Genomic DNA, 16,344 nt, shown 5'->3' with positions numbered 1-16,344 from the left:
TTCTACAGCTGATGGATATATGGGTGGTTTCTAGTGTTTGGTTGTTGTGAATAAGCTGCTGTCGACATTCTTTTATCTAACTTTTGGTGGGTCTACACACGCATTTCTTTTGAAGATGTTTCCAGGACTAGAATTACCAAGCTATCCTGGTATGTTTACCTTTAGGAGATATTGCCAAACTTTGGCTCGATTATATACTTCCACCAGCCACGTAAGAGAGTTCCCGTTGCTTCACACTCGTCAACACTTGGTGTTGTCCGTCCTTTGAATGTCAGACTTTCGGGCGGAGGAAAGGACCACATTTCAATTTCATGGACATAATTTTATTATTTAGGTACACAGAGCCTTGTAAAAGGCACTGTTTGTAAAAAACAAAATGGGGCTTCGCATTGTCTAGCTCTGGATCGCATCAGCATACTGGGGAATGTGGGGAAAGCCATCTTCAAGAGTTTGCTCAGCCCCAGGAGGCAGGAGGAAGTCCTGAGGTCTCTCTTCCAGAAATAACTCACTGGGCCACATCCCCTGGTGGGGTGCGGGGAGTACATTCTGAGCCTGCATATTTTCACATTTCTGAGAGCTCAGAGTCCAAGGGCGCCTGAGCCAAGTTTCCATTTAGTCTAAAATTGCTCAAGCACTTTGTCCCTCCACTTCCAGGACACAAAGTGGGAATCCTTCACTCATTACATTTTGCACTTGATTCTCTTCCTGTCCTCGTTCAATCCCCTGAGCCAACAGAGTTTACTGGAGGCAACTTTTATCTTTCCCTTTGGAAGAGCTGTATCATATGACCGGCTCCTAAGTGGATCCATTTTGAAAGGCCAGTGGAATTCCTTAGTGCTATTTTAAAACGGATTTAAACAATGTTGCTGAATCAAAACACTGTTTTATAAGCCTGACCAAGCAATGTCATAAAACACCCCGCCCTAAAAAACAAGAAAAATAGAAGACTTGCTTTCTCCAACATCAAAACAGAACATTTCTGCCCTAAAATTATCCTCACGATAAAACCATCAGAAATATCTAAAAGTCAGGTAGGTATTTTTTGTCGGCGGAATGAAGTGCTGGAACAATCAAGTGTGCATTTGGGGGCGAAAACATTCTTCCTCGTGAGGAAATAGGGTGTTCGTTCTCCTCGGTCCCAGTATAAAAAGACGCCTGTCTCCATTAATCTAGTTCATCGCATAATTGCTCAACTCTTTGTTTTCTAGCTTTAAAGGGAGACAGATGAGAGAAATAACCTAACTGTGAGAGTTAATATTTTTCGATAGCAGAGGGAGAGGAAACTGGTTTAAGTGCTCAATACCACTCCAGGAAGAGCAAATTCAGACCGTACTCTATGCACGGATTTATTGAGCAATTTAGGTAGCCACCCTCCAGAGAATTGCTGTCACTGGGAGAAGGTACTTAAAGGGCCATGTTCATCGCCCCGGAACACAGGGACTGTGGGGAAATTTCGGGTTGCTATTTTCACGGAGACATTTGTTTCCAAACAAAGGGCTCTCTGCCAGCTATTTTAGAAGCACTTGCATATTTATTCAGTCAACTCTGGGCCGGGGATTGTCTTTGGGCACTGAGGTTTTATCAATGTCTATTTAAAGCAGAATGACAAATAGCTCGAGATGGAAACATAGAATATTTCCAGCCCAGAATGGGAGATGCTGCCTTTTCTTACAGAGCTAGTATCTGGTTTCTCCCTCCCTCCCTCTCTGAAATTGCCACCTGTCTCTCGATCTTTGGCATGTCCTCGTTTAATTGCTGCTGTTTTGTTTTTAGTGGCACATAAAATAATAGTGTGCCTTAACAAATTATAGATTTGATGAAATATGGTGTGTAAGTGTGTACAGTTTTGAGAGGGAGCGCATCTTCCCTGTCTGGACTTATTTACAAGCTCCATCTGGTTACTTCCACCATGGACCCAGACAACAGTGAGGCTTCTTGTTATGCACGGGATTATGTGCTAGAACTCGTATGGTACATGCTGAGGGAAGGACGCAAAAGGGAAAAGGGAAAAACAGGCTCATCGTGTCCGTGGGACCAGATTTAGATCTCTAACTCTTGGAAAGATCAGACGAAACTTCCTGATTCAGAATTTCTACTCCTCAATTGCTCTTCGCCTCCAGTTCATTCCAGAAACATCTATGAGGTACAAGGTACTAGGTTTCCAGTTGGGGACACAGGTAGGAATGAGGCTCTGTGCCTGCCCTCAGGATGCTCACAGTGAGCGTACAGAACACGTGTGACGTTTTCTTACTCTCCCTCATATACAGACACACACACACACACACACACACACACACACACCCCTACCTACCTCCTGGACACAAAAGCAAGTCTGACTTTCCGACTCATCCAACAGATGTGCCATAGTATAACATGTCACACCGTTGAGAGCTGAGGGTGACCCATACCTGCTTCCTGTTATTAGAGAAGGGGGCGGCGCATACTTAGGAGAAAGGTGGCTTGAAAGAGAAGTGGGAGGTAAAGCCGGGGATGAGCATCACAGGCAGAAAGGGCAGCACACACACACACCCCGAGGCTGCCTCCCATGAAAGGCATGCTGAGTAGTCTGCGGTGACTCGAGTTTTGGGGAGCATGACAGGAGATCAGTGTCCTGGGCAGGCTGGGGCAGGCTGAGCCAGCTGTGCAGGGCGCTGCCCGTGCTGATACACTTGGAACGGATTCTGTCAGTGAGGAAGGGCCATGAAGGGCATGGGATTATCTGGCTCAGAGATGACACTTTGCTTTGTGGGTATCAGGCTTGCGCCCCAAGGACAAATGTCAAATTTAAGAGTCTTCTGTTTGGCTGTTTTGGTTAAAGGACCACAGGACCGTAGGGAGCATCAGCTGTTCTTTATGATCATGAAGGACTCTCCTATAAGGCCACGTTTTGGAGGCCAGAATGGATCATTATCTGAGCAGAAGGAAGAGCGAGAGCTAATGCTCAGCGAAGAAATGCCTTTAGTTCCCGCCATAAAGCAATTCAGGAATTCCTTCCCACACGTATACGAGGTAGGTACTATCATCCTCTCGGTGCCACAGACAAGGAACCAGAGGCACAGGGATGCTAAGTCAACTGACAGAGATCACACAGCGCTATGTGAGAGGTGGGCCAGGATCAGAATCAGTTGTCCCTCCAGTCTGTGCTTCAAGCCACAACACTTTCCCTTTCCCTGCTGCTCTTCGGAGGGGGCAGTTAACAGTGCAACTTGAGGTCTGCCCTGTTCCTCATATTCCCTCCACCAGTTCACCTGATCCTTGAAATCCCACCAGGACGGATCCACCCCTTCAGTGACCCTTTGTTGTGTCAGGACAGGACCGAAGCCAGGGGATCTAAGAAAAGCAAGACTCAGCGGCCCATCCTTGAGCCGTGGGGATGGGGAACGAGCTGAGGGGGCCAGAGCCAGACAAAGGCAGGTCAGTGAGCTACTGACCAACAACTGAGACATGACACAGGGGCTCTGGAAGGGGTTGAGGCTCCCTCCGAGTCTGTTTCATTCCTGTCAAGATACAGGAACCCCCGACCAACTAACATGTAAAACCCCTCTCGTGATATTTCACAGATAGGCCACTCTACTCTTGGGATTTCTATCTACATTGAGTTTTTTGTTTGTTTGTTTGTTTGTTTTGCTTAAATAAAATTTACAGATTATATTACTGCTGTGAAAGTAAAAGCAATATTGTCTGACATAAATAGGAGTTAAGAGTAACAAATAAACAAGGTTTTCAGGTTGACTGCCTCAGTAAAGTTTTACTGGAACAAAACCACTCTCTTTCGTAAGGCTTTTGTGCAGCCGTGGGAGAGTCAAGTAGTAGCAACACACACTGTGAGGGGCATGTAAGGCCTCAAATACGTACTGACTGGCCATTTAGAAACGTTCATCCCCCTCTGAAATAAAATTTCATCTGAACTAGGTATGGCTGCCTGTCTTCTCTCTGTTAAGAAGAGGGAGTAGCAAAGGCTTAAAAGGTATGAACTAAGGATGTACCAGCACTGAACTGAGATTTTCTCATCAGTAATACGAATATCAAACAAATACAGAAAAGGGCTCACTTTATCACTCTCTGATTTGGTATGATCGCATATGAAGTTTAGTGCTCCCCCAAATTAGGTTTTGCAGGCTGTGTACAGAATTTACGCTGGGGAAAACCCTGTACTGAACTTGTACCTTCGTGTAATTAAATCATACACAACAGAAAATGTGATTGGGGAGCAAAGATGGGTGAGATACTGAAACTAGCCGGGTGGCATTAAATCCACACCAGAACAGTGTGGTTAGAGAAGCAAAGTGTAGTTGAAAAGCTCCCGGGAATGGGAATGAGGACCATGCCTTAAAGCCAACAGGGTGACGGCAGTCAAGTCTCTTAGCCTCTCCGAATGTCAGGACCCCCAGGATCCAAATACTATTCCTGTTCTACCTGCCGCATGGGATGACCCAACGTCGTGGGAGACTCCGCTTCTGGAAGCACTCTGGGACCAACAACTGCCCTCTTACCACCCATGTCCCTCTTGCCATGTGGCTGACTGCACAAGTAGGCCAGGGGTAAGATTTGGTTGGGAGGAGGGAGATGAGAGACTTGGATAAGGTGGGCCACAGAGTCCCATATAAAGGGTGGGGAGAGATGGAATGTACCCTAGGGACAAACAAAAGTGGAAGCAAGGACTGAAAGACACTTTGCTTCCTTGGTGATCAGGTGCTAAGCGGATACTGCCCGGGACACCCTGATGGCCTCACCTTGAGCTGACTGGTGCAGGGAGAGGCCCAGGCGTCCTTTCTAACACCCCAGTTCGGTTTTCCCCATGGAGTTGGGTTCCACGATACCAGGATCCCACCCCATTCTCTGATTACACATGTCCCAGCATCTCCGGGCAAATGAGCCATCTGCCTTCCAGTTTCCAGGAGCTGAGGAAGGCGGATATTTATTTTAGAAACTATGCCTGCAAGCTTTATTTTTAATGCTGTGACATAATATTTGGGGCTGTATATCTAGACGGTGGTGTTATAAACAATTCAAAATGACGAGAGCCTCTGCCCTTCGCTTTTCTCCTAGAGAAGGAACTGGGCTGTGTAGTTATTAAAATAAAAAGCAGCTGTGGCAGCAGCAATGGCAGAGCACAGAACGGAGCCTTGTCACCATCAGAGGAAGAATCTCCCTGGGAGAACAGCGATCATTACTTAGCACCTACTGTGTGCCACACAGGGTGCTAAATGCATCGCCCTCCCAAAGGTGAGATGCAGAAAACAACCCAGCAAGCTTGTTCTACCTTGTAGGTGAGCTCCTTGAACTTGAAACAAAATGACACCTCTTGCCAAGGATGAGGCTGCCAGAGGGCAAGGTTGGATTCGAACCCAGCTCAGGCTCAGCCCTTTATTCCCTTGGCTCGGCTCTGTCCTACTGTGTCACGGAAATTTCTCCTTTCTCTGAGGTGAGAATGTGCTGAGCGTCCCTTTTCCAGGAGCCAGGCTGCAGGGAGAAATGTGTTAGTAAAGCTGAAGGAATTTTAATACTTCCTTTGCAGTCTGAGTGTTAATGGGCTTGAAGTCCCACAGTGGCACTGACATCACCAGGCTGCCAGTGCCCAAACGGAATTGGGTTTTTTTAATCTCCCGAACAGATGCAGGAAAACAGTAACATTTGGCAAGTGGAAAGGGACAGCAGATTTTTACTTTCCAGCTTCCGCAATGTTTTTAGATACAAAAATATATTTTCCAGCCTTCCATTTACTTCTGGGGGGCTCTGTGGAGATTTGGGTGTGCATGGGGCAGAAAGGAGACACGCGGGGTTAATGATGCCTCTCCATAGGGCAGAACAGACCCTCACGCTGAACCTTGGGAACACAGTAACAAGCCAGGACGTAACATGGGAACAAATGAAGAAATAAACTAAAATTAGAAAGACATTAAGTGCCCTGATGATGATTTTTATGTAATTTCCCAAGCACACAGGGCAACCTACAATATGAATTTTCTCATTCTAAAGCCAGTAAAATCCAGCCATAGAACTAATGAGCACATCGATATAATTTGTGCCTCAACAGAAGTGATTTTAACTGAGGTTAAGTACCTTTAATCCAAAAGGTTTGTTTTAATGAAAGTTTAACAGTAAAGGGGAAACAAAACACAGAACAACAGAAACCTCTCATGGTGGTATCAAAGTGTCCATGCAAAGCACATTCATTCTAGCCAATCAACCCATGGGGACATTCATGTCCAACAGAGAAATCAGGATTTAGAGACTTTATAAAAAGCTGTTTTTAAGCTCAATATGCCCCAAATGAGAAGGTGTCAATGAGCACTTAGGGATTCCCAAATTCAGAGATTATTCAACTGCTTGATTCTACAAATATACTTATGCAGCTGCCACGGGGCGGGGGGACTGCTGTGAAATTAACACGGAACAGCGTTCTCAAGCAAAATCAAAGACATGTTTTGCCCACCACTCCAAAGCATGGCCCACATAAACATAAGCTCAAAGGCAATTTGAAGAGGTTCCTTTGTGAATTAGTGGCCAGTGGTTTTCAGAAAGAAAAGAAATAGAACGGGGGTGGCAGGCACAGTAACCCCCGCAGTGTTTCTGTTACAGATGTGGAGTGAGAGCATCCCATCTGGGAGGCCAGAGGCCCAGGGGAACCTGGTCGAATATCAGAAGCATCCAGAGCCCACTATTTCCCCTTTATCATGGCACACGAGTCTCGATTCTGGCCGACTTTGTATCTTTCATTTTCCTATTGGCCTCCTGACCCCGATATCTAGCCCATCCCTGGATCCTCCTCCTTGTCAGTGAGCAATCTGATGGCCTAGAACTGGCCAAGTGAGCCCCCAGTCCTGCCCCTTGTCCATGTTAGCCTCTCCACCTTTGTGGGCTTGTGCCATGCACAGTTACACAGCTGCCTGTTCAGCTCAACCATTTTCCACAGCAAATCCACCAGGAGATCTAATATCCTCTGGGGGAGAGAACTGGCAAGAGGAAGCTGATTGGAGAAACACTGTTGTCTAAACAGGATTAAAAGCATTAGTTCTCACATCATGCCCAGGCCACCAGTCAATACTAAAGTTCCTTTTACTCGGGTAGAAAACACAACCCCAACGAAGTTGCACAACTTGTTCTGGGTCCATAGCTGGTAAGTGAAGGCCCGAGAGAAGAATACGGGCGTGCATACCCACAACTGTTTTGGGCCTGGCACTTTATCAGGAAGGAAAGACAGGGAGATGTTGGATTTGGTTGTCTTTTACAACAGCCAGGGGCACCTGTCTGGCTCAGTCGGTGAGCACTGGACTCCTGATCCCAGGATCATGAGTTCAAGTCCCTTGTTGGGGGGAGAACCCACTTAAAATTTAAATAAATAGTCACATTTAACCACTTGACAAGTCTAACTTCACTGGACATCATGCTAATATCAGGGCTATAAGGTGAGGAAGACATGATGTTTGCCTTGCCTTTTAGGAGGTTTTTTTTTTTTAAAGATTTATTTATTTATTTATTTGACAGAGAGAGAGAGAGAGAGAGAGATCACAAGTAGGCAGAGAGGCAGGCAGAGAGAGAGGAGGAAGCAAGCTCCCTGCTGAGCGGAGAGCCCAATGTAGGACTCGACAATGAGATCATGACCCGAGCCGAAGGCAGAGGCTTAACCCACTGAGCCACCCAGGCGCCCCTTTTAGGAGTTTATGATCAGTCTAGCCAGGGAGCCTCAGCAGTGTGTGAAGAATCACACAGTAGTGAGTCTGCAGTTTGGGGGGTATATTCAAAGTACTAGAGGAACATGGGGAAGAATGAATGACGTGGAGTACGGGTTGGGGTTCAGGGAGGCTGCCCAGAGAAAAATGACATTTCTGCCAGCTTCTGGGGCTCATCTGAAAGTTCCAGGTCACAGCCTCCAGAGAAACATGGAGCCGTGAGGCTCGTGGGTCAGCATGGCCCAGTGTGGCTGGAAGCTGGGGCTTCTACTGGTAGGAGAGGAGCAGATGACAGTGGGAGATGAGCTGAGCATGAGATCACAGAGCAACCATAAGTGGCACACGTGACCACTAGGTGAACCACCTAAAGCAGAAGTAGGCAAAGTGTGGCCTTTGGGTCAAACCCAGTCCTCTGCTTGTTTTTGTAAACAGTTTTATTGGAACACAACCAATCTTTGCTTATGTACTTTCTATGGTTCCTTCTGGGATATAGTGACAGACACAGAGATCACACAGCCCACAAAGCCAAAAATATTTTCTTATTTGACCCTTTTAGCAAAGTTTCCTGATCCCTGGCTTAAGGACTTGAGCTATTCATTTGGATTTCTGTAACTGACCCAAATGCACATGGTCAGGCTTTCTAAACTCCTACGGTCTCTGTGTGGCATCATCTTAAACCTTCTCCTTCCCCATCATGGACAATTAGTGGTTTATCTGTCTCATAAGCTTGTCCGGACATCTCTTTCACAATCCCAAATTTTATGTCTTCCTTTATTCTCTTTTTTATTTCTTATTTTAGGGCCACATACTTTCCTCTGGTGACATTGTTTCGAGCCTCCCACCCCACTGGCAGAAACTCATCATTCAACTTTGAGTCATTCTGCTTCCTTTGCCTCCTCCCCAAGTTCTTCATAAATTTTTGTACCACTTTTAGAATGCTGCTGAAAATCGATTTTTTTCACTTGCTGCTACCACTTTCAAATTCTGTGCTTTGACAAATAGCGATTCCTCTGCAAAAAGGTTCCCCTAGTTTTACAAAGCCCTTGGAAAATACAAGGTATACCCACCAATATTTACAGAACAGAAACGTGAAGAAATAATCATGCTTATCCCCTTATTCATCGAAAACCAAATTTGAGCCATAAAAATTAAATCTGCACATAATTTTCTAGAGTATACGTCTCTGCTATGCAACAAGGAGTGTGATTATTGTTTAACTAACCACTTGCAATAGCATCAAAAAGGAAAGTCAGAGTTTTAAAAGCTGCTTTTTATGGCATGTAGCCTTTATTATTACCGGGATCCAAATCCCAGCACTGCCCCTTACTAAGTGTGTTACCCCAAACTAATTAACCTCTCTGTACTTAAGCTTCCATTTCTGCCCAAAAAAGGGGAAGGAAGGGTTGTTGTTAGGATCAAATGGGACAAAGTATTAAAACTGGTTAAGTAAGGGTACCTGGGTGGCTCAGTGGGTTAAGCCTTTGCCTTTGGCTCAGGTCATGATCTCAGAGTTCTGGGATCGAGTCCCACAATGGGCTCCCTGCTCAGCGGGGAGCCTGCTTCCCCCTCTCTCTGCCTGCCTCTCTGCCTCCTTGTGATCTTGATCTCTCTCTCTGTCAAATAAATAAATAAAATAAAATAAAAATGGTTAAGTAGTGCCTGGCCTATAGAAAACACCGAGCCTATGTTAGCTATTACTATAATAGGATTCTTAGGTTTCCTTCTTTCCTTCAACAGTACAAAGACTAAGAACAACAGCACCGTGGGACTTGATGGGTCTTTCTGAGCATGGAGTAAATTTCTTTCTTGTCTTTCCGATTCCCCACTTAGGGATGCTTTCCTCCCACACGCATAGCCCACCTGGTTTGGGCAGGGTCAACCTCCATGAGGGGCTCCAGGGATTGGCACGTGATCCAGACCTAGCCAATCACAGTGATCCACCCCTCCACCATCCCTAAGGCGAGACAGATAGACGGGGCACGTGACCCAAGTGAGGCCAGAGAACCAGGTCCTAGGCACTGATGGAATGATGAGGACCCAAGCCTCTCTTTCTGTCAGGTAGACTATTAGGCACAGCTATTAGTGGCATCTTTAGTAGCCATTTATAAAATCTTCCCGGAAACAAAATCAACACGGTAAAAAATAGCTGTGGGAGGCAAAGGCGAACCACTCCCTGAAAAGGTACGCAAGCCGTTGGATGCATATGGGTTACTCTGGACTGTCCAGGTACCTGTGCCGATGTTTTAAGCTTATATCAAGTTTGAGCTGAGTTTTCTGTCACTTGCATCCCCAAAGTTCTGACACATACTGAGTCCTCATGACCTATGGCAAGAATTGAATGCAAATCTTGCTAATCTTGGTACCTCCAAGAAAGCAGGGCCAGAAGAGCAAAGAGCTGAACTGTAATCTTGGTTCTGTCTTCAGTCAGTTGGGGATTGCTGGGAAAACCGTTTCATCTTTCTGGGTCCCAGTGTGCTTGGATGTCAAGTGAGAGAGGTGAGTGAAAATCAATCTCTAAGATCCCTTTTCAGTTCTAACATTCTATGAGTCTCTATTATGCTTGGATTCGTTTCAGTTGCGAATACTGTGGTATAATTGGTTACCAATTCTCGTATTTTCCTGCTTCTTTCTGTTTCAACTTTAAAAATATCCTATTAGACCCTCAGTCTCTATACTCCAAGTGTTTATTCCTTTCTCTTCAATTTCCTTCTAAGGAAAATATATTTATTTTTGTATACTTGGGCATAATGATCCCATTTTCTTCTCATTTCTATATTTTTAAATCTAATTAAGGTGATAAGTTCCTTGAGGGTTGAAACTAGAGTTTTCCTGTGGGTGTAAACATTATTTTTTTTTAATTGGCAACCAAGCTGCCAGTTTTTACAGAGCAGCAGGATATGGGTTTTAAGTAATGTAAGCAGGAAATGGGTCTCCAGCCCACACAAAATAAATGCAAAAGTACTGATTTACCCTGAGTCCACATCTGGCTTACTCATTTATAATTTCAGCCTAGACTAAAATTCTCCCACAGAACTGCAGTGTGACAGTCTTGTCTACAGAATGTCAGACCAAAAATGGAGTGTCAAGGGATCATCCTGTGGGCCTCACTTACGTATGCAAAAAAATCTGGCTATTTCAGGGCAATGTCATGATTTTCTCTTCCATGGTAGGGTTGGGGGGCCTAAGCTAAGTGAATATTAGCTCTGCATCTTCACATTTATTGATTTCAAGTAATTCAATAGCTCTAAAGTTTGGAGGGATCAAAGAGAACTGGCTGAAATGTGTCAACTGACCCATCATCCACACATAGAACTTTCTGGAGGGAAAAAAAAACCCTCCCAGGAGGGATGGCAGGATGCCTCCATGTCTGATGACCCAGTCCATTCTTGTTCATCAGCACCCCAAATACAAATAAATCCCCAACCTCAACTGCTTTAATAGGCACCTCTTTGCAAAATATAATCAAATTAGCTGGAGGTGGAGATTTAGGGCCGGCTGGTTTAGCAATTCGATAATGCCATTCAGGGCCCAATTTCTACTATCCTTCCACTCTTCCAACTGTAGTGCCTGCTTTGTCCTAGAAGTGACTTCCCTTGGAGTTGAAGGATAGCTAGTATGGGCCCTTGGGGCTAGTTGGTTCCTTGTTCACATGCATCAGAAATTGTCCTAATATTCTAAGCACATGTCTTGGGTGCTGTTTAGGTAATTTTATCAAGATAAAATTTCAAATTTGCTCAGAAGTTACAAGAATGAGAACCCCTGTACACCCTTCATCTAATTCACAGTTCTTAGTATATAATAATATACTGTTGTATATTATTGCTATAATCTACAGTCCATATTCGGATTTCACTCACTGTCCCAATAATGTCCTTTACAGCTGTTTTCTCCTCTGACCCAGGATCCAATCTGGTTTATGCATTGCATATAACTTGCATGTCTCTCTTAATCTGGAACAGCCTTTCAGTCTTGTCTTTGCCATTCATAATCTTGGCATTTTTGAAGGGCACTTGTGTTTGTTTGTTTTTTTTAATTGGGTTATTTGCTTTCTATTTATTGAGGTTTTAGAGATTCGTATATTCTAGATACGAGTCCTGAATCAGATGTGCAATTTGTAAATACTTTCTCCTAGTGTGTGCCTTGTGTTTTCATTCATTTCATAGTAACCATTGAAGAGTAGACATTTCTTATTTTGATGAAGTCTAATTTATCTTTCTCTCTTTCATGGCTACTAAGCACAAGTTCTGAACTCATTCTTACTAGACTGGCCTAGGTTACATATTCACACCATGAACCAGTAATAGAATATGACAGGTTGGGACACAATAGGATGCTCGGCTTGAGTCAGCTGAATTGTTCCCAATCCTGCTGTTTTTCCTCAAGTATAGAAACCCAAGAAGTGGAAAAGCATATTAAACCCTGGGTACATTTAGGAAAGGTGAAGGATGGAATGGATGTTGGGTAACATCCTCTAGAAGCTACTCCAAGAAAAAGCCAGTAGACGACCTGAGCACCCTCAGGGCAGTGCTGCCTGGCTCTAGGGCCATTCCCTCCTCAGTCTCCCCACCATCCAATGGCCACATGTCCCAGTTCCAAAATCCAAGAGCCCTTGTCCTGTAACATGCATCTTTGAGCCAGCCTGTAAGATTGTGGCTGAAGTACCCGGCTTTTAAGAGAGAGGGAGTGGGAAAGCATGGGGGGGTGCAGGGTGGATGGGCAGAGGAAGAGGGAGAAAGAATCGCAAGCAGACTCCCCACTGATAGCAGAGGCTGATGAAGGGCTGGCTCCCTCTCACAACCCTGAGATCATGATCTGAGCCGAAATCAACAGTCAGTCGCTTAATTGACTCAGCCATCCAGGTCCCAGTACCTCGCTTTTTGTCTCATATCTTACAGGGAAGGGAACATGTCTGAGGCATCACTAGCACCCCCTCACACCATAAGCCCGGTGCCTCACTCACAGTCTGCCTTCAACAAATCCCCAAGTCATGGGCTGAATGAGGAAGCAGAAATCACATTAGGTGCTTCGCCATGCACACAACCATATGTCTTCCTTTGGCCTGCCTGAGCCAAGCCATTTGCCCGTCAATTTCCCATCCCCTCCACGTGAAAGCACCAAAGAGAGAAATGCAAGTAATGAAGTTTTTGTAGTGTACACACTGTCTGCATTAAATAATGTATATTTCAAGTCCCCATTATCAGATGTTTATGGACCACTAGTTTTTAATTTACTAAAATGTTCTCCTTTGCATTAAAAAACGTTTAATTATTTCGAGGAGGGGGTGGCTGAGAGGAAAAAAAGCTAAATCAAGTTTGGAAAAATGCCAATGCACCGAGTTTCTAAATATTTCTCCCACAACAGAAGTTTTATGCCCCCTTCCCTCTGAAAAAGGGCTGGTTATTACTACTGTTAATATTCATGCCTCTCGTCTCATTTTGTTCTCCCAGATACAGGCAAAACTTTTTGTTCGTACTGTCAGGATGGGGAAATGGGAGTCTCTAAGTGGCTATGTGATATATCTGAGTTACCAGTGGCTCTGAAACCCCCAGGGAGTTAGTACCGCTTTGGGATACAAATCTGCCATCAACAACACAGCTCTTGCCTTTTTCCCCAACTGCTACTCAAGTTTAATCTGAAAATCCCCACAGTTCTGTTTTCCTACCACCTCTTTTTATACCTAGCCTTGGCAATCTATCCTGAGTGTCAGGTCGAGTTCCACATACTATGTCCTCCACGACTTGATTTTGGAAGCTGAGCAAATCATATTTATAGATAAGACAATGACAGAAAAAAAGTTTTTTGAGCCTCCACTTACATTCTTTGGACATTCCCACTTCAAAGCACTTCTGGAGTCGACAGTATTGGCATCGATTCCTGGTGACTTTGTTAATAACACAGTTCTTATCTCGGTGACAAGTGTAAATCATGTTCTTCTGAATACTTCTGCGGAAAAAGCCCTGCAAGCAAGTGAGAAGATGAGAAGACTAAGTAAAACTACCAAGTTTCATGAGAAATCAAAGCCAGCCTTATCAATGCACTGATTGCTTGGTCTGACTCATGAAATGATGGAAGCCGAAAAGTCAACGTATTTGAGCCTTAAAATCCTTGTGAAATATTAATAGTCAGCTCTCCCTTTGTTTCAAATCTGAAAGCCCCTTTTAATCAAAACTAGACACGACCATTATTATCTTGCTGAAGGAAAAATGAATACCAAGCTAATTCACTTGGAAAACATAATGCAGAGATGGGTTCCCTCCAAACAGGCTTAACTTCATAAGCAGTTCCCTTGCTGGTCAGAAAAATTTCAGGTGAGCCCACTATCAAGAAACCCAATATCAGATGCACTACGCTTGCAAAAGAAATGATAAGATTCAGGGAAGAATGAGGTCTTCTCAAGAAAGTCTTTTCCACTTCTTTCCCGCATATTTAGCTCATTACAATATTTAAAATATAATTTAACTTATAGAGTATGTAGAAAAATATTATCCAAGATTGGAAATAAGGTATAAAAAGACCTGCCCATTTAATAGCACATTGGAGTGGTGCTGTCCAAAATGGTAGCCACTAAAGACATAGAGGTGTTTAAATGAAAATTAGTAACTATGAAATGAAATTTAAAAATCGATTCCTCAGTTGCACTAGCCACATTTCAAATGTTCAAGAGCAACAGGTAGCTCATAGCTACCACACTGGATAGCCATATGTATGGAAGATCTTCATCATGGCAGAAAGTTCTGTGGGGCAGCACGGTTCGAAGCACTGGCTTTGTGACAAGCTTACCTAAGAGTCCTCTGACACTCTTGGGAAATGTAACTTTGTTTGACCTACTATTTACGACTGATTGGACACGGGCTCTGTAAAGACTGGAGAAGGCTGGTAAATTACAGATCTATTTGTTAAGGATAGGTGCAAAGATTTCTGTCTGGCTGAAATATAACCAAAGAGTATTGTTTTATTACCTTGTAGGACATTAACCAGTTTTGTATCTGACTTTGCAGTCTGATCCCAGCGTTCTTTCTGCCTTTCACCATTATCTGCTAAGCAATCTACCTAGCCACCTAGATATTTTGCTCAAGTCCTCCTTTGAACCAGCTTTGCCATCCTGCTATTTCTCTCACTCTTGAGTTCAATAAATCTCCAACTACATCCTTCCTGAATATTTGAATGAGTTGTTACTTCTCAACTTTCTGAAAATTATATTGTAGCCGAAGCAGTAGTTTATCCCGATTTTTGTGAAATGCTGATGAAATAAAGCAGCTCATGGCCTCATGAGCACATGGGTGGCCACCTTCTCTCCTTTGTCCTCCTCATTTCTCCCACACCGTTTGCAGACAATGGATAATCAAGGGCTGCTTGTTACTACACAGATGAATGAGCAGTGAGTGGAGGGCATACCTGCTCTCTTTTCTCTCTCCTAACTGCCCAACAAAAACCTCTAAATTGCTAAGAGTATTAAGAGCAGGGAGCTTTCCCTTCTCAACTGTGATGTGACTTTTACCTACATTAGCAACCATTTCTCAGACGTAAGAAACACACCACGGAAGGTGCTAAACAGCACACAAGGCTCACCATCTGAGATCAGCTTTCCCTGTCGTGCATTAACACTCCAGGAACCAGAACTAAAATCATTTAAAGCTAAAGCACATTAACAAAGAAAGCTCATGTAACACCCATCGTTTAGGATATTTATGTGGGCACCCTAGGATTTTAATGTCTAAATAAACATATTTTTACTGGCATAGTTCAACTGTAAACGCCTGGAAATCTTGTTTAAGGTTGCAACTTCTGTCACATCCCAGACACATACCTTTTCCAAGAAAATACAGTTTATTTTGGTACCTCTGGAGCTACAAATATGTCCCAAATCCAAAAAAACAGGTTACTAATACCCTGAACCTCTAAGAGAACCTGTGCAGGGTGGTCACCTCAAACAGATCTTTTCAATGAGAAAAATATACCTACAGGACACTTCTGGCTGCCAGATGAATAAACTTGATTTACAGAAACTGTACGGCCCTCCTGCCAAGAAACACTGACCCAACTGAAGATCCAGTCTTTTCTGCATGTTCGAAGCAAGAGAGGTATGGACAAAGGTGACCCCCTCCATTTATTAAAAAGCCAAATATTCAGTTCAGCAAATACTTAGTGAGTGACCAAGACGGGAAGAGAAAACAATCTCATGATACTCAAATGAAAGAAAGAAAGAAGAAAAGAACTTCCTGTGTCATTAGTTATCCACTCAGTCAGGTTCAGTAACAATGTCGGCAGAAACTAAATAGGTCTTCTTGGTTTTCCAAATCAGGTTTTTGGCTAGATATCAGGAGAAGGTCTAAGTTTCAGTAAATCATTTCCACCATGGTAGGATACTTGCTGACTAATACATAGGCTGGGAGGCATATTTTATACATGAATTGGGTAAACAGAAGAGCCCTCTTAGGCCAAAGAGAGGTTTGCATTCTACAAATCCTCCTCCCAATAGATGTGAGATATTATTATTTGAACCTTATTTCCTCATAGACCACTGCTCTGAGGACTTAGTGTGTGCCTGTGTGTGACATGGTAGCCCCAAGCCACCTCAGTTTTATCTACTTAATATTTTTACTGAGGTTGGTTCTTCTTTTTATTTTTAACATTACTTAAAATGGAGGAAGACCTTTAATCTCTGGCTTCA

General features: G+C 43.9%; 1 protein-coding gene across 6 annotated transcripts in view; it reads right to left on the bottom strand.

The window, feature by feature from the left end:
- RARB (retinoic acid receptor beta) overlaps positions 1 to 16,344 on the bottom strand; it is a 450,938-nt gene that overhangs the window by 83,430 nt on the left and 351,164 nt on the right. For all 6 annotated transcript variants that reach the window (XM_082686911.1, XM_082686913.1, XM_082686916.1 and 3 more), the window contains one exon: positions 13,489 to 13,630. In XM_082686911.1, coding sequence (XP_082543037.1) covers positions 13,489 to 13,630 — 142 coding nt within the window. The remainder of the gene's footprint in view (positions 1 to 13,488; positions 13,631 to 16,344) is intronic.

This window comes from Mustela nivalis, assembly GCF_964662115.1.
Source record: "Mustela nivalis genome assembly, chromosome: 1".
Classification (NCBI taxonomy): domain Eukaryota; kingdom Metazoa; phylum Chordata; class Mammalia; order Carnivora; family Mustelidae; genus Mustela; species Mustela nivalis.
This window is presented reverse-complemented; position numbering and strand designations above follow the sequence as displayed.